This window comes from Bufo gargarizans, chromosome 8, assembly GCF_014858855.1.
Source record: "Bufo gargarizans isolate SCDJY-AF-19 chromosome 8, ASM1485885v1, whole genome shotgun sequence".
NCBI classification, from domain to species: Eukaryota; Metazoa; Chordata; class Amphibia; order Anura; family Bufonidae; genus Bufo; species Bufo gargarizans.
Window position 1 is genome coordinate 183,922,079 of NC_058087.1, and position 22,976 is coordinate 183,945,054.

At 44.8% G+C, this 22,976-nt stretch overlaps 2 protein-coding genes across 6 annotated transcripts in view; one reads left to right on the forward strand and one right to left on the reverse strand.

Moving 5' to 3' along the window:
* The window catches only part of FAM83G (family with sequence similarity 83 member G), a 30,151-nt gene extending 23,379 nt beyond the window's left edge, over positions 1-6,772 (forward strand). Inside the window, exon 5 of the mRNA XM_044305004.1 lies at positions 4,560-6,772. Within this exon, the coding sequence (XP_044160939.1) occupies positions 4,560-4,940 (381 nt within the window). The 3' untranslated portion in view covers positions 4,941-6,772. The remainder of the gene's footprint in view (positions 1-4,559) is intronic.
* Positions 1-22,976, reverse strand: part of SLC5A10 (solute carrier family 5 member 10) — a 117,251-nt gene that overhangs the window by 59,380 nt on the left and 34,895 nt on the right. For all 5 annotated transcript variants that reach the window (XM_044305009.1, XM_044305008.1, XM_044305010.1 and 2 more), the window contains 2 exons: positions 7,964-8,169; positions 4,098-4,233 (listed from right to left, as the gene is read on the reverse strand). In XM_044305009.1, the coding sequence (XP_044160944.1) occupies positions 4,098-4,233; positions 7,964-8,169 (342 nt within the window). The remainder of the gene's footprint in view (positions 1-4,097; positions 4,234-7,963; positions 8,170-22,976) is intronic.

Here is a 22,976-nt window from a genome sequence, read left to right on the forward strand (position 1 = left end):
TCACAATCGATACACTATTAGTAAGGGTCCATTCAGACGTCTGCAAGTGTTTTGTGGTATGCAAATTGCGGATCCGCAAAACACTGGTACCGGCTGTGTGCGTTCTGAATTTTGCGGACCGCACATGGCCGGCCCTGTGATAGAAATGCCTATTCTTGGCCGCAATGGCAGACAGGAATAGGACATGCTTTATCTTTTTTGAGGGGCCTTTGAAATGGATGGGTCCGCCCCCGTCCCGCAAAATTGCAGAACGGATGCAGACCCTGCACTACGGACTTGTGAATGGACCCTAAAGCAAATGACTGACTTGACGTTTTCTGTAGATTTCAACTGTGGGTCATTGCAAACTAATGTTCAAAAGTAGAGTTTTTCTGCCAGGTTCAGTCTGTTTACACAAAACAAATAAAATGGCCGCCCACTGGATGTTTTGGTATTTCCGAGCCTTTTTTTTTTTTTTTTTTAAACATTAAGCAAAGTCCCTGAACAACAGTGATATTTACCTGACGCCTAGCTTTAAGGGTAAATGCACACGTTCAGGATTTATGTGCGGACAATCCGCAGGTGTTCGCAGGGAAATCCGTGCGGTCAATCCGCATCAATTGTTGATTTGGTGCAGATTTTCTGCTCCCCATTGAAGTGAAAAATAAAATAAATTGACATGCTGTGGATTTTAAAATCCGCATGGGAAAAATCTGCATGATGTGCATGAGAACTTCAAATTCTTATAGAATACAGTCCACATGACCTACGGTGCGGATTTTCCGCACGCAATCCTGATCGTATGTATTTACCCTAAAGGGGTTGGACAACCTGGGACATTGATGGCATATGGCTTCTATCTTAGAACGAGCCCCTCGATGTGAAGGAGAGCACCCTGCGTATGCACTGCGTGCTCGCCATCCCTATATTCCGAACATAGCTTAGCCACTATGGCAGTGCCACAGGGTGAAGGGGCTACTTCTCCATTCACTGTTGTGAAACTGCTGGCAATAGCCAAGCCAGCACTTGGTCATTTTTGGGAATCCCATAGTGATGAATGGAGGGTGGCCATGCATGTGCAGATACTCTGTTCACTTTGGGGACCTGTTCTAGAGATGCGAGCCAGAGGTAGGACCTGCATCTATGTGACACTGATGGCATATCCTGGCGATACGCTATCAATGTCCTAGATGGGCCAACCCGTTTAATTCAAGATGGGCTTCCTGTATGAAGACTAGTGTATGAAGAGGAGGATCCATACAATCTGATCACAGCTGATTGCTTCCCATGGATGACTGCTTTTCTGAATAAGCCCCGTTGTGACGGTTATGGGTGAGGCTGTTTCCGAGGTTGGCACATCATGCCCGCTGTGAGCGTCACAGCTCGTTCCTCTTTACAGTGGCACATAATGTCTTTCAATTCTGCCTTCTTGTGGAATTCTATGAGGGCTTGTACACACCCGCTTCAGCACGTTGCAGGGATGGCAGTTGTGTTGGCAGCGTCACGTGCCAGCCTCTGCTATTTTCAGTCAAATGCTTTTCCATTTCTTTATAATACTGGTGACTTCTTATATGGCAGAGGCCCAGATGTGACTGTTCCCTCTGCACCCCCGTAGCTATGCCCCTGCCCCCTCAAATGAACTATAGCTCCAAAAAGAAATATGTCCTAATACCCAGGTCCTTAAAGGGGTTATCCAACCTCTAACATGCCTCCCCATGCGCCTGGGCCCCTCACAGAGGTTGTACTTACCTGGCTTCCCAGCACCCGCTTCACTTCTGATGTCGGCACGGCTGCCGCTGCATCTCTCCGTCGCGTGGATGTCAAAATCCTGCGCCGCGGGGAAGGGGTGTGTCTCGGGGGTGGGCTTGGGGTTCCGCCAATAGCAGACCGTGACTGGAACAAGCCTCCCTAGGGTCACCCACGATGCTAGCGAGGCTCGTTCCTATCGCGGCCTGCTATTGGCTATCCCAAGCCCCCCGAGACACCCCCATTCCTCGCGACAATCAGATGCAGCGGCGGCCGTGCTGACATAAGAAGTGACGCAAGGAGCCAGGTAAGTACAACCTGTGTGAGGCGCCCGGGCGTATGGGGAGGCATTTTAGGGGTTGGATAACCCCTTTAACGATTGATGTCTCATGCTCTCCTTTTCTAAATTTGTATCTCTTGCACCTCTGCTTATTAGCTTGGGTGAACTCTGTGACCTCTTCCTTGGCCTCAGACATCACATCCATTGGTCAGATGGCCAAAGTGCTGCTCAGTGCCATTCATGTGAATGAGATTGAACTGCAATACCAAGCACAGCCACTATACAGTGTGCGGCGCTGTGCTTATCCAAACAGCAGGTCGTAGGGGGTGTGGGAGTCAGATCCATCTTTAAGATATTAATGGATAGGCCATCAATTTTAAAAACCTGGTTAACCCCTCTAAGACAGGGATTCCTCACTTCCCTGTCTGCAGACTGTCAGGTAGTTTGCTGCTAATCTGGCATCGGGTAACTTTCGCCCGCTGCCAGGTTTGCAGGAATTTGGCACGGCAGCTGTTATATTGTGGGTGTAGTCACTCGTGATGATTTCTATAGAAGGGATGTATGAAACCTTCTGGTTTATGACTTGGAAAGTGTTTGATGAGGGGCACTTACCTTGTACACACCCTTCCTGGTAATTGTAAAGCCTTACACGTCCCCTCAGAGCACCATGGTCCGTGTGACGGAGGTTACTGTGACTCTTACATGAGTTTTCCCGTCTTAAGTAAAGCTTAAAGTGGTACTCCGCTTTGGATAGGGGATAACTATTAGATCGGTGGCGCTCGGCTGTCTCCAGAACTCCCTTAAAAATGAATGGAGCCGCTGCATGCATGCCCGACCTGCCGCTCTGTTCACTTCAGGGGGTACAGGGCCCCCATTCTTGTGATTGGTGGGGGTCCCAGCGGTAGGATCCCCACCATCCTGTGCACAGGGGATAACTTAATATAACTGGTATACCCCTTTTAAGCCTTGTTCTGCAGCTTTCTAATAGACCTTGTGTCTCATTTTCTCACTGTGTTCAAGATCTCTGCTTGCTGTCACTGAGTTGGGAACGTTCATGGTTTAGATCTAGAAGCTGAAAACCTCTGCAGACCTAATACTTCTCACAGCTAAGGGCTTGTTACCATTGTATCTGGTCTGGACAATCCATCGGGATCATATAATTATTACCTTCACTGATACACTGTAACAAACCATTAGGATAGGATTTGTGCTCTTGATATGTTTTTATATTGTAGAGGACTGTAGCAAGATCTCTGCTCTGAGAAGTATTAGCTCAGCATGGATTGTCAGCTTTACAGGGTGTGTTCACCCCGGGGGCCTTTCGGGCAGATCCCCCTACGTCACCGGATGTGCAGACAGAAGCATACCTACCTGCCCTGTGTCTCTGGGTTCCAGCTTCTTCACACCCACCCCTCCTACTGCCTTTGCTCTCCCCCATGTCAATATTTGGTTTGACACGGGTCACTTGGCCTCTGCAGCCAATGACTGGCCACAGCGGTGTCCCCCGTGCGTGGTGTTTTTGGGTCACGTGATGCATGGGGGCATGCCACTGCTGCAGCCAGTCATTGGCTGAAGCAGCCACATGACTCGTGTCAGCACAGGGAGCGCAGAGGTGGCGGCAAGGAAGTGAAGGAGTCGGAACCCAATGGTGTGAAGCAGGTAAGTATGCTTCTGTCTGGGGGTCGTCAGCCCAAAACGGCCAGGGGGAGGAAGGTTATGTACACATGGCGGAAATACACATTGAAAATCCAAGGCTTTCTGGCACTGCTGTGAATCTGTACATGGAATAGCCCCGTTAAATAGGACTAATTGGCATGTAGCTAACCCACCGCGCAGAAAATTCCACGACACTATCTGTGTGAGCGTACCCTAATGCAATAGTTTTCATGTATCCCTACATCTCCACATACAAAATGGCTGCTCAGACTGCGTAGGACATGACAGGCTGTAAGCGCACTCTAATGCGTATGAGCTAGTGACGCCAATGAAACAAAATGGCGGCCTCCTCTGTATTAGATAACACCATACAATTAACCTAAGAGAAAAAAAAAACAGGGATTCCATAGCAAAATGCCATAGGTGCCCTTCCTACCTGGGTAAAGAGCCCGGCTGATCATTCCTGGCATGATGATAAAGATCATGGGTAACATTTTCAGATAACTGGCGAGGATAGACCCGGCTTTAGCGTGGCTCAGATTCTTGGCTGAGAGCGACCTCTGTACGATGACCTGATGGGCGAGAAATCACACAGGTCAGCCACAACGTCATACCACCAAATATGCCATCTTATAATACACGATCCATTGTTCGTTGGCCTGTGTGCTGCCCCCTAGTGCCACAATAGGATATAGGCCTCCAAATAACAAGCCCTGATACGCTGACCCGCCATGCACCTGCGTCACCTGGACAGTAAAAAGTCCCTTCTAGACCCGGCTCCTCTCGATCGGCAGGGTATAGCAGAGCCATGCGCATGCTGCATTATTATATTGGGGAGTGGTTACTAATTTACTCACACCTATACTAACACCCTATCCTTCTCTTTCTGCTCTTCAAGGGGATGTCACATTTCCATTACAGTACAAACAGCCCCTCTGGAGGATTCGACAGGTTCCACTCCCGTCCTGGCACGTCCAGGAACGTAGGCAAGGACAGGGCCAGGAACGAGAGTTTCGAAGGTGCCGGAGCGTACCGTCAGATCGGCAGGAAGTCTGACAGCCCGGGGGCGAGAACGGGATACTGGAGCAGCAAGGACTACGGAGCCAACTATACCAGCCCCCTTTCCCAGAGTCCCATACAATCCGACACCGTGACCACGCCGTTCGGGATTCCGTACTCTAAGCTGTCCGAAGCGAAACACCTGAAGAACAAGATGGCAGCGGGCAACCTGGACTCTAGGAGGAGAGGGCACGGTCCCCCTGGACACAAGGACCTCTGAGTAAGCTGCTGAGCGGAGTGGCGTCTCTCTACCGTGGTCCTGTGTGGGCTCAGGTCCATACGGGCATACACTGCAGACTGTGCTCGATGCCCAGTGCTGTGGTGTAGTATGGTTCCCTGCTGCTGGAATAGGCCACCGGTGTGCTGCTCGGCCTGACCGCCGCGGAGGGGCTTGGTGAGGCTGGCAGGCATTTATTTTGGGGGTGTTGAACTGTCTTTAGGATGCCCATTGCTGCTGAGGCTGTAGGGTCTGCGTTCGCTGCACTTGTGCTGTTTACATTCCTATTTCTGGTCTTTTTTATTTTATTTTTCAATGGAGGTGCTCTACAGGTACATGATATTATAGGGTTAACTCTGCCCGCGTGGGTCTAGTCACCCATAGTGGACCAAAACCTGTTGCTACCAGGTAAACATGCGGCAGCCATTTGTTGACAGAGTTTAATAAGAAAGTGATTTAAAGGGATGTTCTGCCCCTTTCAGAGCATCATGGTTTGAAATGGAGGTGCAACCGAAGTTGCACAGCTGAAGGCAGCCATATTGGTGGGGGAAACCCCATAGATCTGTGATGGCTAACCTCTGGAACTCCAGCTGTGGTTAAACTACAACTCCCAAGATGCACACTGTTCTCAGAACTCCATAGAAATGAATGGAGCATGCTGGGAGTCGTAGTTTCACCACAGTTGGAGTGCCGGTGGTTATCCATACACTAGAGCCATAGTCATACACCCTATCAGGGTGTTAATAGAGGGGGGTCCTCTGTGTGTAGAGTGGTTATAAAGAGCGCCTCTCTGGAGGACCTGTCCAGACAACCGAGTGATATGAATGGACACTGTGTAATACTTAATTTCTCCTGTGGAGGCGCTGCAGGGAAACGGAACGATTCCTGCCAGGTTTCTCCACAGATCACGGCTGATTGCTGGGGGAGGTCCCGGCAAAAATAAACTTTGCAATCAGCTTCTTGTCAAGTAGGGATTGTCCAAAGAAGCAGAGAACCCCTTTAAGCCATGTTCACTGAGTGTTTTACCAATTTACATCTCATTAAGCCCTATATCTGTTTCCGTCCCTTAAAGGGGTTGTCTCCTCACGGGCAACCCCTTTTAATATGTGAACTGCCAAGAGTAAGACCCACTGGCTAAATTGGCCAGCTTCATGGTTTTCCTACAGCGGCCACTAGTGGTGACATTTTAGTATTACAAGATTATCCAGGAAATGCATGGACTGCTTCGGTCTGTCAGAATGAGGACCCCTGATTGCTAGTAGCCGCCATCTTTGTGATGTCCATATTTTTGGGGGGGCATATAGAGGAAAATGGGAACATAAAATCTGCTGCTATCACCATTAGGAGGCTGGATTAGAGGAATTATACTGTATATACATGGGTTTTGGCTCCTTGAAGGGGCTTATGTTTCTCTCTACTCTGTGGATGTCATGCTAATGATTCTGGTGACTGCAGGCTGACAAAATGGCCGCCTCCGCTGTATGTAGGTTTATGCCAATCGAGGGTGGTCACTGCGAGTGTGAGCATTTTCTGACGGCGGCGGTCATTCCTCCATTTTAGAGATGCGAGTTCTCTGAGAGGGCACAGTGACCATCTAAAATGGCGACTGGCTGAGGTTTCCTCTTCTCTCCACCGGGTTATTTTCTGGTTTACTTGGCTGTATGTATGTGAATATGTAACTTTATGTATATATGTGTGTATGTATGTATATAGCAGACCGGGGTGTGAGGACAATTGCAAATTACAGGGTACAAAACTGACATGAGCCCCCATCGACCACTGTGGTATTTCGCTGTATTGGGCAGCATTTTCAGGCATGGCCTGTCCTCGCGTTTGCAATGGTGGAAAAAGCAAGTGAAAACAGTACGGCAAGTGCGGTTTCCCACAGAGCAGCGGTCAGCAACCCCCTGCACTCCACCTGTTGTAAAACTACAATTCCCAGCATGCACACTTGCTCAGCTGTTCTCCATACTCCCACAGAAGTGAATAAAGCATGCTGGGAGTTGTAGTTTAACAGCTGGACTGCCAAAGGTTGCTGACACCAGCCATAGAGCCAGTACATTTCCTAAAATGGCTTCTTCATGAGAGAAAAATGTACTGCCAATCACAGGGTGGACTGATCGTAGGCTCTCTGACGCATACACTTTGCTAGCAGCCATTTTGTTTTTGCTACTCCATTCTTGTCATATCACTGAGCGTTCAATGGCTGCCAAGTGGTTGAGCTGTTGCCCATAGCAACCAGTGCAGATTACAGATTAAAAGCAGTGATCTGATTGGTTGCTATAGGCAGTTCCTTCTCTGAAGCTACTGGAGGTTTTACCCACAGCAACCAATCAGATCTCTTCTCTCACGTTATAACCTGCAACGGATAAATAAAAGCTGCAATCTGATTGGTTGCTATGGGCAACTCCTTCTCTCCTTGTACCTGCAGATAATGGAGGTTTTACCCACAGCAACCAATCAGATGTTTTCTTTTATGTTATATACAGCACTGGTCAAATAAAATGTGCAATCTGATAGGTTGCGAACCAAATGCCCGCTATCTGCTTTACATGAGGGCCTTTTTTTTTGCCAGTTCCCTGTGAACTGATAGAGTCCCTTTTTTCTTTTGTGGATACAAAATGGCCGCCTCCACTGTGTATGTGTATAGCTCATTAGATGGGGATATGGCTTCTTCATAGTTGGCAACAGTCTCAAATTTGCAGAGTGTCCCTAATTTTCATTAGAGTGAATATTTTACAGTGATCAATGGCGCCCCCAGTGTCCAGTAAGAGAATTAAAGGGATTGTCCGTAATTTGCATGGACTGTCTCTAATTTTTTGAGACAGTCTTGGCAAATTTGGGCTGAAACTGGGCAGTGCTTATGTAAGCCCCTCCCATAAAAAAATACAGTACCAGGGGGGCTTGGGGGCGTTCCCAGGCCGGGTCTTAGACACCCCAAATTTACCAACTTCTCTGTCAGTCCCATAGAACAATAGGACATGGACGCCCACGTCAGAATACACGGTATACAGAGGTATATTTACCTGATCGGTGCACCAGTACCAGGCGGCCAGGATGGTTAACCCAAAGGTCATCCCTGGCCAAGGTAGATCACCACTGATCGGATCACGGAAAAGATGCATGGCGTCGGAGCGCGGGAGGTGACAGGTGGCATTCGGGACAACCAGGGATGGTATGGCCGCTGCATACGCCTTTTCCAGATTTTGGTAGCCTCCAATTTTATTGAACGCTAGATGAAAGTAAGCAAAGAAATTCAAAATCCGATGTAAAAATGTAAAAAGTAGACATTTGTACCCAAAAAATAGTTGTCCCAGAGAAATAGCAGCGGTAGCCATTTTGTAAGAAACGTCTGGGAAAACCATAGCAACCAATCACAGCGTAGCTTTCATTTTTCCAGAGCTGTTTGAGAACTGTAAGCTGAGCTCTGATTGGTTACCCTGGGCAGCCAGGTTTTCTGTCAGAGTTCACAAAATGGCGGTTAGCTCAAAACACTTAGAACTAATGTTTGCTGCAGGTTTTTACTGATTAAAACATCCCTTGTTGTAACTCATGACGTCTGTGACTAAACACACAGAGTCCATTATGTTCTGTCTGAGAGGATTTAAATCCACCTGTGTCAGGTGAGGGCTTTGGCGGTCGGCCATGTTCTCTGTAACTGTATCAGACATCCACCATTGTCTGAGGACAGGATGGTAAAAAAGCCTCGGAGCTGCAATCTGTGAGAACAAATGGCTCCTAGCATGGCGGCTGAGGATGCCCCCAGAGGTTTGTGTGGGTGTGTAGAATAAAATGGCTGCTTGTCCTGCCATTCACGTGTCATAGGTCATGAATCGTCGTGATGGATGGAGACGCAGGACCTCCTCCTTCCTTTTAGTTTTATGACTATTTTTTCCCTCAAGCACCACAGATCGGCGGAGAACATGCTCTCAGGTTCCAGCTGTGACGATCTGCACAGTCCTGTGACTATTTGACTATTTTTGTATGTTGTAAAATGGTTTTTAAGCTATTTTAAATATATGCTGTATTTAATGCCGTGTCCTGTGTGGCTTCATTTTATGGTCTGGTTATTGTGCTTGTGTTCATATAAGGAGGCGCCAAAACAGACCCTAAACACAATACAGTGACGTCACAGCACAGGGATAATGCACACAGTGATGTCACAGTACAGCGATAATAAACACAGTGACGTCACAGCACAGGGATAATGCACGCAGTGACGTCACAGCACAGGGATAATGCACGCAGTGACGTCACAGCACAGGGATAATGCACGCAGTGACGTCACAGCACAGGGATAATGCACGCAGTGACGTCACAGCACAGGGATAATGCACGCAGTGACGTCACAGCACAGGGATAATGCACGCAGTGACGTCACAGCACAGGGATAATGCACGCAGTGACGTCACAGCACAGGGATAATGCACGCAGTGACGTCACAGCACAGGGATAATGCACGCAGTGACGTCACAGCACAGGGATAATGCACGCAGTGACGTCACAGCACAGGGATAATGCACGCAGTGACGTCACAGCACAGGGATAATGCACGCAGTGAGGTCACAGCAGGGGAAGAATGCAAACAGTGATGTTACAGCTCAGGAATAATGCACGCAGTGACGTCACAGCACAGGGATAATGCACGCAGTGACGTCACAGCACAGGGATAATGCACGCAGTGAGGTCACAGCAGGGGAAGAATGCAAACAGTGATGTTACAGCTCAGGAATAATGCACACAGTGACGTCACAGCACAGGGATAATGCACACAGTGACGTCACAGCACAGGGATAATGCACACAGTGAGGTCACAGCTCAGGAATAATGCACGCAGTGAGGTCACAGCAGGGGAAGAATGCAAACAGTGAGGTCACAGCTCAGGAATAATGCACACAGTGATGTTACAGTACAGAGAGAACACACACAATAATGTCACAACCAGGGATAAGTAGAGAGGTAGGCTCAGAAGAGCAAGAAAAAAAGGCGTGCTGCACTGGGGGCTAGTATTAAAATGTATTATTTGTAATGTTTTTATTTTAATCAGCTACGTGTTTCAGTGGCGGTCTTCCGTGTTCCTCAGGCTGTTTTATTAAGGTAGGTACAAGAGATACACACACACACACACAAAATATACACTACGTGCAGAATTATTAGGCAAATGAGTATTTTGACCACATCATCCTCTTTCTGCATGTTGTCTTACTCCAAGCTGTATAGGCTCGAAAGCCTACTACCAATTAAGCATATTAGGTGATGTGCATCTCTGTAATGAGAAGGGGTGTGGTCTAATGACATCAGCACCCTATATCAGGTGTGCATAATTATTAGGCAACTTCCTTTCCTTTGGCAAAATGGGTCAAAAGAAGGACTTGACAGGCTCAGAAAAGTCAAAAATAGTGAGATATCTTGCAGAGGGATGCAGCACTCTTAAAATTGCAAAGCTTCTGAAGCGTGATCACCGAACAATCAAGCGTTTCATTCAAAATAGTCAACAGGGTCGCAAGAAGCGTGTGGAAAAACCAAGGCGCAAAATAACTGCCCATGAACTGAGAAAAGTCAAGCGTGCAGCTGCCAAGATGCCACTTGCCACCAGTTTGGCCATATTTCAGAGCTGCAACATCACTGGAGTGCCCAAAAGCACAAGGTGTGCAATACTCAGAGACATGGCCAAGGTAAGAAAGGCTGAAAGACGACCACCACTGAACAAGACACACAAGCTGAAACGTCAAGACTGGGCCAAGAAATATCTCAAGACTGATTTTTCTAAGGTTTTATGGACTGATGAAATGAGAGTGAGTCTTGATGGGCCAGATGGCTGGATTGGTAAAGGGCAGAGAGCTCCAGTCCGACTCAGATGCCAGCAAGGTGGAGGTGGAGTACTGGTTTGGGCTGGTATCATCAAAGATGAGCTTGTGGGGCCTTTTTGGGTTGAGGATGGAGTCAAGCTCAACTCCCAGTCCTACTGCCAGTTTCTGGAAGACACCTTCTTCAAGCAGTGGTACAGGAAGAAGTCTGCAAGGTAAGAAAAACATGATTTTCATGCAGGACAATGCTCCATCACACGCGTCCAAGTACTCCACAGCGTGGCTGGCAAGAAAGGGTATAAAAGAAGAAAATCTAATGACATGGCCTCCTTGTTCACCTGATCTGAACCCCATTGAGAACCTGTGGTCCATCATCAAATGTGAGATTTACAAGGAGGGAAAACAGTCCACCTCTCTGAACAGTGTCTGGGAGGCTGTGGTTGCTGCTGCACGCAATGTTGATGGTGAACAGATCAAAACACTGACAGAATCCATGGATGGCAGGCTTTTGAGTGTCCTTGCAAAGAAAGGTGGCTATATTGGTCACTGATTTGTTTTGAATGTCAGAAATGTATATTTGTGAATGTTGAGATGTTATATTGGTTTCACTGGTAAAAATAAATAATTGAAATGGGTATATATTTGTTTTTTGCTAAGTTGCCTAATAATTATGTACAGTAATAGTCACCTGCACACACAGATATCCCCCTAAAATAGCTAAAACTAAAAACAAACTAAAAACTACTTCCAAAAATATTCAGCTTTGATATTAATGAGTTTTTTGGGTTCATTGAGAACATGGTTGTTGTTCAATGATAAAATTAATCCTCAAAAATACAACTTGCCTAATAATTCTGCACTCCCTGTGTATGTATATATATATATATATATATATATATATATATATATATATATATATATATTAGTACAGACCAAAAGTTTGGACACACCTTCTCATTCAAAGAGTTTTCTTTATTTTCATGACTATGAAAATTGTAGATTCACACTGAAGGCATCAAAATTATGAATTAACACATGTGGAATTATATACATAACAAAAAAGTGTGAAACAACTGAAAATATGTCATATTCTAGGTTCTTCAAAGTAGCCACCTTTAGCTTTGATTACTGCTTTGCACACTCTTGGCATTCTCTTGATGAGCTTCAAGAGGCAGTCACCTGAAATGGTCTTCCAACAGTCTTGAAGGAGTTCCCAGAGATGCTTAGCACTTGTTGGCCCTTTTGCCTTCACTCTGCGGTCCAGCTCACCCCAAACCATCTCGATTGGGTTCAGGTCCGGTGACTGTGGAGGCCAGGTCATCTGGCGCAGCACCCCATCACTCTCCTTCATGGTCAAATAGCCCTTACTTTCAAAGTTTTCCCAATTTTTCGGACTGACTGACCTTCATTTCTTAAAGTAATGATGGCCACTCGTTTTTCTTTACTTAGCTGCTTTTTTCTTGCCATAATACAAATTCTAAGGCCCCTTTCACACGGGCGAGTTTTCCGTGCGGGTGCGATGCGTGCAGTGAACGTATTGCACCCGCACTGAATCCGGACCCATTCATTTCTATGGGGCTGTGCACATGAGCGGTGATTTTCACGCATCACTTGTGCGTTGAGTGAAAATCGCAGCATGCTCTATATTGTCCGATTTTTGACGTGACGCAGGCCCCATAGAAGTGAATGGGAAGCGTGAAAATCGCATAGCATCCGCAAGCAAGTACAGATGCGGTGCGATTTTCACGCACGGTTGCTAGGAGACGATCGGGATGGAGACCCGTTCATTATTATTTTCCCTTATAACATGGTTATAAGGGAAAATAATAGCATTCTGAATACAGAATGCATAGTAAAACAGCGCTAGAGGGGTTAAAAAAATAAAATAAAATTTAACTCACCTTAGTCCACTTAATCGCGAAGCCGGCATCTCCTTGTGTCTCCTCTGCGCTGAACAGGACCTGGGGTGAGCTGCTGCATTAAATACCGGTTAAGGACCTTTGATGACGTCACTCCGGTCATCACATGGTCTTTTACCATGGTGAATAACCATGGTAAAAGATCATGTGACGTACCATGTGATGACCGGAGTGACGTCATCAAAGGTCCTTAACCGGTATTTAATGCAGCAGCTCACCCCAGGTCCTGTTCATCAGCAGAGGAGACACAAGGAGATGCCGGCTTCGCGATCAAGTGGACTAAGGTGAGTTAAATTATTTATTTATTTTTAACCCCTCTAGCGCTGTTTTACTATGCATTCTGTATTCAGAATGCTATTATTTTCCCTTATAACCATGTTCTTCTGTGAAGAAGTTCGGGTTTTGGGTACCAAACATGCGCGATTTTTCTCACGCGAGTGCAACGCATGACAATGTTTTGCACTCGCGCGGAAAAATCGCGCATTTTCCCGCAATGCACCCGGCTCTTATCCAGGCAAAAAAAACTGACGCCCGTGTGAAAGAGGCCTAACAGTCTATTCAGTAGGACTATCAGCTGTGTATCCACCTGACTTCTCCACAACGCAACTGATGGTCCCAACCCCATTTATAAGGCAAGAAATCCCACTTATTAAACCTGACAGGGCACACCTGTGAAGTGAAGACCATTTCAGGTGACTACCTCTTGAAGCTCAACAAGAGAATGCCAAGAGTGTGCAAAGCAGTAATCAAAGCAAAAGGTGGCTTCTTTGAAGAACCTAGAATATGACATATTTTCAGTTGTTTCACACTTTTTTGTTATGTATATAATTCCACGTGTGTTAATTCATAGTTTTGATGCCTTCAGTGTGAATCTACAATTTTCATAGTCATGAAAATAAAGAAAACTCTTTGAATGAGAAGGTGTGTGTGTGTGTGTGTATATATATATATATATATATATATATATACAGACGTGGACAAAATTGTTGGTACCCTTTGGTCAATGAAAGAAAAAGTCACAATGGTCACAGAAATAACTTTAATCTGACAAAAGTAATAATAAATTAAAATTCTATAAATGTTAACCAATGAAAGTCAGACATTGTTTTTCAACCATGCTTCAACAGAATTATGTAAAAAAATAAACTCATGAAACAGGCATGGACAAAAATGATGGTACCCCTAGAAAACACAGAACATAATGTGACCAAAGGGACATGTTAATTCAAGGTGTGTCCACTAATTAGCATCACAGGTGTCTACAACCTTGTAATCAGCCATTGGGCCTATATATATGGCTCCAGGTAATCACTGTGTTGTTTGGTGATATGGTGTGTACCACACTCGACATGGACCAGAGGAAGCAAAGGAAAGAGCTGTCTCAAGAGATCAGAAAGAAAATTATAGACAAGCATGTTAAAGGTAAAGGCTATAAGACCATCTCCAAGCAACTAGATGTTCCTGTGAGTACAGTTGCACATATTATTCATAAGTTTAAGATCCATGGGACTGTAGCCAACCTCCCTGGACGTGGCCGCAGGAGGAAAATTGATGACAAATCTAAGAGACTGATAATCCGAATGGTAACAAAAGAGCCTAGAAAGACTTCTAAAGAGATTCAAGGTGAACTTCATGCTCAAGGAACATCAGTGTCAGATCGCACCATCCGTCGTTGTTTGAGCCAAAGTGGACTACATGGGAGACGACCAAGGAGGACACCATTGTTGAAAACGAATCATAAAAAAGCAAGACTGGAATATGCCAAACTACATGTTGACAAGCCACAAAGCTTCTGGGAGAATGTCCTGTGGACAGATGAGACAAAAATCGAAGTTTTTGCCAAGGCACATCAGCTGTATGTTCACAGACGAAAAAATGAAGCATATCAAGAAAAGAACACTGTCCCTACTGTGAAACATGGAGGAGGCTCTGTTATGTTCTGGGGCTGCTTTGCTGCGTCTGGCACAGGGTGTCTTGAATCTGTGCAGGGTACAATGAAATCTCAAGACTATCAAGGAATTCTAGAGAGAAATGTACTAGCCAGTGTCAGAAAGCTTGGTCTCAGTCGCAGGTCATGGGTCTTGCAACAGGACAATGACCCAAAACACACCGCTAAAAACACCCAAGAATGGCTAAGAGGAAAAAATTGGACTATTCTAAAGTGGCCTTCTATGAGCCCTGACCTCAATCCTATTGAGCATCTTTGGAAGGAGCTGAAACATGCAGTCTGGAAAAGGCACCCTTCAAACCGGACACAACTGGAGCAGTTTGCTCATGAGGAGTGGGCCAAAATACCTGCTGAGAGGTGCAGATGTCTCATTGACAGTTACAGGAAGCGTTTGATTGCAGTGATTGCCTCAAAAGGTTGCGCAACAAAATATTAAGTTAGGGGTACCATCATTTTTGTCCATGCCTGTTTCATGAGTTTATTTTTTTACATAATTCTGTTGAAGCATGGTTGAAAAACAATGTCTGACTTTCATTGGTTAACATTTATAGAATTTTAATTTATTATTACTTTTGTCAGATTAAAGTTATTTCTGTGACCATTGTGACTTTTTCTTTCATTGACCAAAGGGTACCAACAATTTTGTCCACGTCTGTATGTGTGTGTGTATATATGTGTGTGTGTGTGTATATATATATATATATGTGTGTGTGTATATATGTGTGTGTGTGTGTGTGTGTGTGTGTGTAGAGATAGATCATAGCTGCCTTAAAAGGGTTCTCCAGAAATTATGAAAATACTTAAATATTACTTTATTTTAAATATATTCCCAAATACCTTTCATTAGTTATATTGACTTGTTTTGTCTGGAGAGCGATCATTGGAGGAAATAAAATGTCCGCTGTCCTATTAATACATACAGAACCTGTCCTAATCACACAGGAGGACAAGTTACTTCAGAGCACTGAGCTAAAGAGCTGCCTCTTCCTCCTCTCTCCTCTACTCGTCAGGGATTATGATCCTGAATAAGATCTTCAGCTGAATCTCTGTAGGATTCATGAGGAGACATGAAGTATAGAGAGGATGGACAGGACAGGCTATGGTAATGGAGACCACATACAAGTGCTGCTGCACATTATCCACATCTCCACCTCTTCTCTTGTCTCCTCATGAACTCCATACCTACAGAGATTCAGCTGAAGATCTTAACATCTGTATTCGGGATCATAATCCCTGACAAGTAGAGCAGAGAGGAGGATGAGGCAGCTCTTTACTTCAGTGCTGTGAAGTAATGTGTCCTCCTGTGTGATTAGGACAGGTTTTGTGTGTACTAATAGAACGGTGGCCATTTTATTTCTCCTGATGATTGCTCCCCAGACAATAAAAGCCATTATAATAAAATGAAAGGTATTTGGGAATATATTTATAATAAGTAATATTTAAAGGGAATCTGTCACCTATTTTGACCATATAAAACCGTTAACATAGCAATGTGCAATAAAGTACCTTCATTCCAGCATGTGTCCTCTTTCTTTTATTCAACTTTTCATTCAGATGAAAAAGTGATTTTTGCAATGATATGCAAATGAAGTCTCAAGGTGCCCAGAGGGGCATTATTACTCTGCTCTAGTGCCCAGTAACGCCCCTCTGCAGTTCCCAGCCCGCCTTTCTTCCACGCCCTGCACGCCTCCTAAGAAATAAATGTACTCCCACATCCTTGCCGAACGGCGCTTCCCCCTCCACTACGTCATTTAATTTATTCACTGCACTGTCCTTGCTTCCTCCTCTCTTGGCCTCCGAAATCCCGCGCAGGCGCAGTATCGCTGAGTCCCTGCGCTTGTACGATACTCCTGCTCCAGAGGGCAACAGCCTCAATAGTGTTACTGGGCATGCGCCGAGCCCAGTGACGTAATCAGAGCGCTGTTGCCCTCTGGAGCAGGAGTATCGTACAGGCACTCAGCGATACTGCGCCTGCGCGGGATTTCGTCTGAATGAAAAGTTAAATAAAAGAAAGAGGACACATGCTGGAATGAAGGTACTTTATTGCACATTGCTATGTTAACGGTTTTATATGGTCAAAATAGGTGACAGATTCCCTTTAAGTAGTTGCAAGAGAGGCCCTCTTTAGGGTGAAGATATGGATGGAAGTAGCCGCGAGCTACTAGGGCTGGAACTGGGTTGGGTGGTGTCCAGCCATTCCTCCCAGTTTCCTTAAAGCCCTGCTAGTACATCTCTTTCGAGGTTCCCTAGCTTTCCCAGCCTACCTCTTCTCTCTCACATGGCCGCTATGCGCCCGCGCGAAGCGGTGACGTCACTTCTGGGAAACGCGGCGTGTACAGGAAGTGACACCGCTCCGCCAGGATCCAAGATGGCGGCGCCCAGCGTCCATGCTGAAGGCCTATGGGGGGCCTCGCATGTTAGGCATGTCTGCTGATCATGACAAAGAGCCGGCTGGCTCATGTCGGTCTGACCAGGGACTTGAAGGGACCTTTTTCACTGCACCGAGTGTACGTTTGGACTATTTAATAGTCAAGATTTTTATCTTCTTTGTGCTGGAAATCTGTTTATCTGAATGAAGTTGTCTGCTGCTCCTAATGGAGTCCCAGATGTCCACCAAGGCTGACTTGGCTGGCGATCCCCCTGCTCAGGGCTATGCAAGTTTTTTTTTTTTTTTTACCAAGCCCTACTTTATTCAGGTTTATATGTGTATTAGTACTAAGGGAGAGTTCCTTTGTTTCTTCCTAGGGGGGGGAATGTATTTCCTGTGCTAGAAAGTTGCAGGATTCATACAAAAAACTGCTGTGCCCTGATTGTATTTCAATACTGCTGAAAGAAGAACAGCCCTCCTTCCTCTCTGATCTAAGGTCTATGATCAGAGAAGGAAGTACAGGCTTCAGTTTTTAGCTTGATTCCTAATCCTCCTCCACCAGTTTAAAAAAAAAAAATGCTGGATTCGGATTCAGACGAACAGGGCTGGAAGAAGAGGAGCTAATTTGTCCCTCAGGTTCTTCTGAAGATTAGAAAAAATATCTATTTTCTTTGAAAGATTTAGATTCATTACTATCAGCAGTAAGAGAAACTATGGAGGTGGAGGAGGTTCAGCAACCCAGAACAACTCAGGACGAGATGTTTGGAGGATTAAGGGCAAAAAAAAGGAAGCTGTTTCCGGTTAATTCCAATCTAAGAGAAATGATACTGGAGGAGTGGGAAGACGCAGAAAAGAAACTTTCTATTCCTCGAGAATTTAGAAGTCTCCTTATACAGCCAGGTCCAGAAATATTGGGACATCGACACAATTGTAAAATGTTTGGCTCTATACACCACCACAATGGATTTGAAAATAAAAGAACAATATGTGCTTTACCTGCAGACTGTCAGCTTTAATTTGAGGGTATTTACATCCAAATCAGGTGAACGGTGCAGGAATTACAGCAGTTGCATCTGTGCCTCCCACTTGTTAAGAGACAAAAAGTAATGGGACAGAATAATAATCATAAATCAAACTTTCACTTTTTAATACTTGGTTGCAAATCCTTTGCAGTCAATTACAGCCTGAAGTCTGGAACGCATAGACATCACCAGACGCTGGTCTCATCCCTGGTGATGCTCTGCTCGGCCTCTACTGCAACTGTCTTCAGTTCCTGCTTGTTCTTGGGGCATTTTCCCTTCAGTTTTGTCTTCAGCAAGTGGAATGCAGCTCAATCGGATTCAGGTCAGGTGATTGACTTGGCCATTGCATAACATTCCACTTCTTTCCCTTAAAAAACTCTTTGGTTGCTTCTGCAGTATGCTTTGGGTCATTGTCCATCTGCACTGTGAAGCGCCGTCCAATGAGTTCTGAAGCATTTGGCTGAATATGAGCAGATAATATTGCCCGAAACACTTCAGAATTCATCCTGCTGCTTTTGTCAGCAGTCACATCATCAATAAATACAAGAGAAGCAGTTCCATTGGCAGCCATACATGCCCACGCCATGACACTACCACCACCATGCTTCACTGATGAGGTGGTATGCTTAGGATCATAAGCAGCAGTTCCTTTCCTTCTCCATACTCTTCTCTTCCCATCACTCTGGTACAAGTTGATCTTGGTCTCATCCGTCCATAGGATGTTGTTCCAGAACTGTGAAGGCTTTTTTAGATGTCGTTTGGCAAACTCTAATCCGACCTTCCTGTTTTTGAGGCTCATTAATGGTTTACATCTTGTGGTGAACCCTCTGTATTCACTCTGGTGAAGTCTTCTCTTGATTGTTGACTATGACACACATACACCTACCTCCTGGAGCGTGTTCTTGATCTGGCCAACTGTTGTGAAGGGTGTTTTCTTCACCAGGGAAATAATTCTTCAGTCATCCACCACAGTTGTTTTCCGTGGTCTTCCGGGTCTTTTGGTTTTGCTGAGTTCACCGGTGCGTTCCTTCTTTTTAAGGATGTTCCAAACAGTTGTTTTGGCCAGGCCTAATGTTTTTGCTATCTCTCTGATGGGTTTGTAGTGTTTTTCAGTCTAATGATGGCTTGCTTCACTGATAGTGACAGCTCTTTGGATCTCATCTTGAGAGTTGACAGCAACAGATTCCAGATGCAAATGGCAGACTGGAAATGACCTCTGGACCTTTTATCTGCTTATTATAATTGGGATAATGAGGGAATAACACACACCTGGCCATGGAGCAGCCAAGAAGACAATTGTCCCTTAACAAGTGGGAGGCATATATGCAAACTGTTGTAATTCCTGCACCGTTCATCTGATTTGCATGTAATTACCCTCAAATTAAAGCTGACAGTCTGCAGTTAAAGGACATCTAGTTTGTTTCATTTCAAATCATTGTGGTGGTGTATAGAGCCTAAAATGTTAAAATTGTGTTGATGTCCCAATATTTATGGACCTGGCTGTATTTAATCCGGAGGACACTAAAATATGGGAAGAAGTTCCAAAAATAGATGTCCAGGTGGCAAAAAAGATGACCATCTAGTTTGAAGACCGGAAGTCTGATGGTCTCTTAAAAAGAGTCTGGGAGTGTCCAGCGGCAACAATAAATACCAATATTGCTGCCACACCGGTAGCCAGAACTATGGGATTATGGCTCAATCAATTGTAAAACCATCTAAAGCTCAAGGCACCTAGAGATGTAATTCTAGATTCTCTGCCTTTGCTAAAAAAATGGCTACAGCTTTCATGGGTGACGCTTCTGCAGAATCTATCCGGTTTTCAGCACGAAGTGGAACACTATCAAATATTGCTAGAAGGGGCTTGTGGCTGAAGATCTGGACAGGTGACATAGCTTCTAAAAATAAGTTATGTGCCATACCATTTTCTGGTTCTTACGTATTCGGACCAGTGTTGGATACCATTTTAGAAAGAGCGGCTGACAAGAAAAAAGGATTTCCAGAAGAGAAGCCCAAGAAAAGTCAGCCCTTTTCGGAGAACAAACAGACACTCCCAGTACTCATCAAATAGAGGGAAAGGGAAATCGGGTAGATGGAGCTAACCAAAAGGAGGAAGAGGGTTCCTTCTTAACCCGAACAACACAAATAATCCCAGCAAACAATGACACCATCCCGGTGGGAGGAAGACTTCGTTTTTTCAGCCAGGAATGGGTTTCCATTACAAAAAATCCCTGGGTAATCCGAACCATTCAGGAGGGTTACAAACTAGAATTCAAGTCTCCTCCCCCACAACGTCTTCAGATCCTCATCAGAACACTACAGAATCAACTTCTACTGGATATTCAGTGCAAGATGAAGGCCATTGTCCCAGTTCCCTCACATCAACATTTCAAGGGTCATTACTCCAAACTGTTTCTGGTAAAAAAAAATATAATAATGGATCATTCAGGACAATTATAAACCTCAAATTCCTGAACAAGTGGATCTCCTATCGGAAATTCAAGATGGAATCTATTCGGTCAGCCCTTCCACTCATCACCCCAGCAGCTTTCATGTGTACAATAGACTTAAAGGATGCATATTACCATATCCCTATTCAACAGCCACATACATCATTTTCAGCTTCAGTGTCTGCCATTCGGAATCTTGTCAGCTCCGAGGATTTTTACAAAACTGATGGTAGAAGTGTCGGCTCATATAAGACACCATAAAATAATTATAATCCCATACCTGGACGACTTCCTATTAACTGCCCAATCTCAAGAAATATTGAAAGATCATCTTCAATTAACACTGAACGTGCTGGAAAAATTGGGATGGATTATCAACGTCAACAAATCAGATCTGTGGTTGGAAGTCAGGAAGATTTTCTTGAGTACACTTCTAGATTCAGTGAAAGAGAGATCCTTTCTTCCTATAACCAAACAAAATGCCATAGTAATAAAATTCCAACACTTAAAAAAGAAGAAAAGTTGCACGATCAGAGAGGCCATGAGGATTCTGGGCATCATGACCTCTTGCATACCCTGGGCCTATTTTTATTCAAGGCATTAACAGAATCTGATACTATCCCGGTGGGACAAGTGTCAAGAATCTCTAGACAAAAGGATTTTCCTTACCACAGGGGTAAAGAACTCCCTGAACTGGTGGTTAACTTCACACAACCTAGTGAAGGGAATTCACTTGAAGTTGAATCCAATAGTGACGGTAAACACGGATGCCAGGAAGTTGGGCTGAGGAGCCCAGGTGGAACATCTATATTTTCAAGGAGAATGGTCTCCTCTAGAGAGCCTGGAATCATCAAACTTAAAAAGCTGTTTTTACTCTCCAAATCCAAGAGACAATCCTCTTGCAGTGGACGCAATGTCACAAACCTGAAACATGGATTTCGCATAGGCTTTACCACCAATCCCTCCTATTCTGGCAGTACTGAGGAAAATTGGCGAGAGCACGACAAAAGTGCTATTGATTACTCCGTCCTGGCCCAAAAAGAAGCTGGTACTCGCTCTTCAGGGCAATGTGCATAGAAGAGTCATTCGTTTTTCCAATGAGACAGGATCTTCAGATCTCAATGTTTTATGAGGACCCTGGACCAGAAGATCTTGAATTTGACGACTTGGATCCTGAAAGGGAAATGCTGAAGAAGCAAGGTCTTTCGGAAAAAGTAATTGCAATGTTACAAAAGAGTTGCAAACTAGTTACTTCAGCCATATACGAGAAAATCTGGAAAAAATTCGGTTCCTGGTTATCTTCGGAACACCCAGACGATGCTTCACCTACCATTTCACTCATCCTAGACTTTCTTCAGAAAGGGTTTGATTTAGGTTTGAGGCCGAGTACAGGTATCGGCTAGATCGGCTTTCCTAGATTTCCCATTAGCTAAAGATAGATGAGTAAAAAGTTTTTTTTAAAAGCCGTTTCCACAATAAGACAAAATGTCCCAACCTAGGACTTAAACTTAGTCCTAAATTCCCTTTGTGAACCTCCGTTTGAGCCATTAGATGACATCTCATCAAAATTTTTGACCATGAAAGCTGCCATTCCTGGTAGCCATTACCTTCGCCCGTAGATGAAAGAACCTTATCTAAAAATTCTTGATGACAGGGTAATCTTTAAGTTAGACCCAGCCTTTTTACCAAAAGTAGTCTCCTTCCATAAAGAACAGCAGATAATTCTTCCGTCCTTTTGTGCTTCTAGAAATGCCAAAGAGGAGCTTTTCCATTGCTTGGATGTGCGGAGGACAATAGTTAAATATCTCCAGTCAACAGAGGCTCGGAGACAGGATTCAAATTTACTTATTCAGCACGGAGAAAAAATAAAGGCCAAAAAGTTACTAAACAAACCTTGGCAAGATGGATCAAGGATACAATCCGTGCAGCATACTCTTTACAGGAAAAGACCTGTCCAATCTCCATTAAGGCCCATTCGACCAGGGCTATGGCAACCTCGTGGGCAGCGAAAGCTATTGCCACGATAGATCAAATCTGTGGAGCAGCTACATGGACAAATTATAATACCTCCTCTCCAATCAGCATTTAGTGTTTGGACGAAAGGTCCTTCAAGCAGTGGTTTCCCCCTCCCCCCTCCCCCCCTAAAAAAAAGTTTAAATTATTGGGTATTTCTTACATGTGCTGTCATGGGGGACGTTCTGGAAAAACAATTACCGGTAAGACTACACTACGTGCAGAATTATTAGGCAAATGAGTATTTTGACCACATCATCCTCTTTATGCATGTTGTCTTACTCCAAGCTGTATAGGCTCGAAAGCTTACTACCAATTAAGCATATTAGGTGATGTGCATCTCTGTAATGAGAAGGGGTGTGGTCTAATGACATCAACACCCTATATCAGGTGTGCATAATTATTAGGCAACTTCCTTTCCTTTGGCAAAATGAGTCAAAAGAAGGACTTGACAGGCTCAGAAAAGTCAAAAATAGTGAGATATCTTGCAGAGGGATGCAGCACTCTTAAAATTG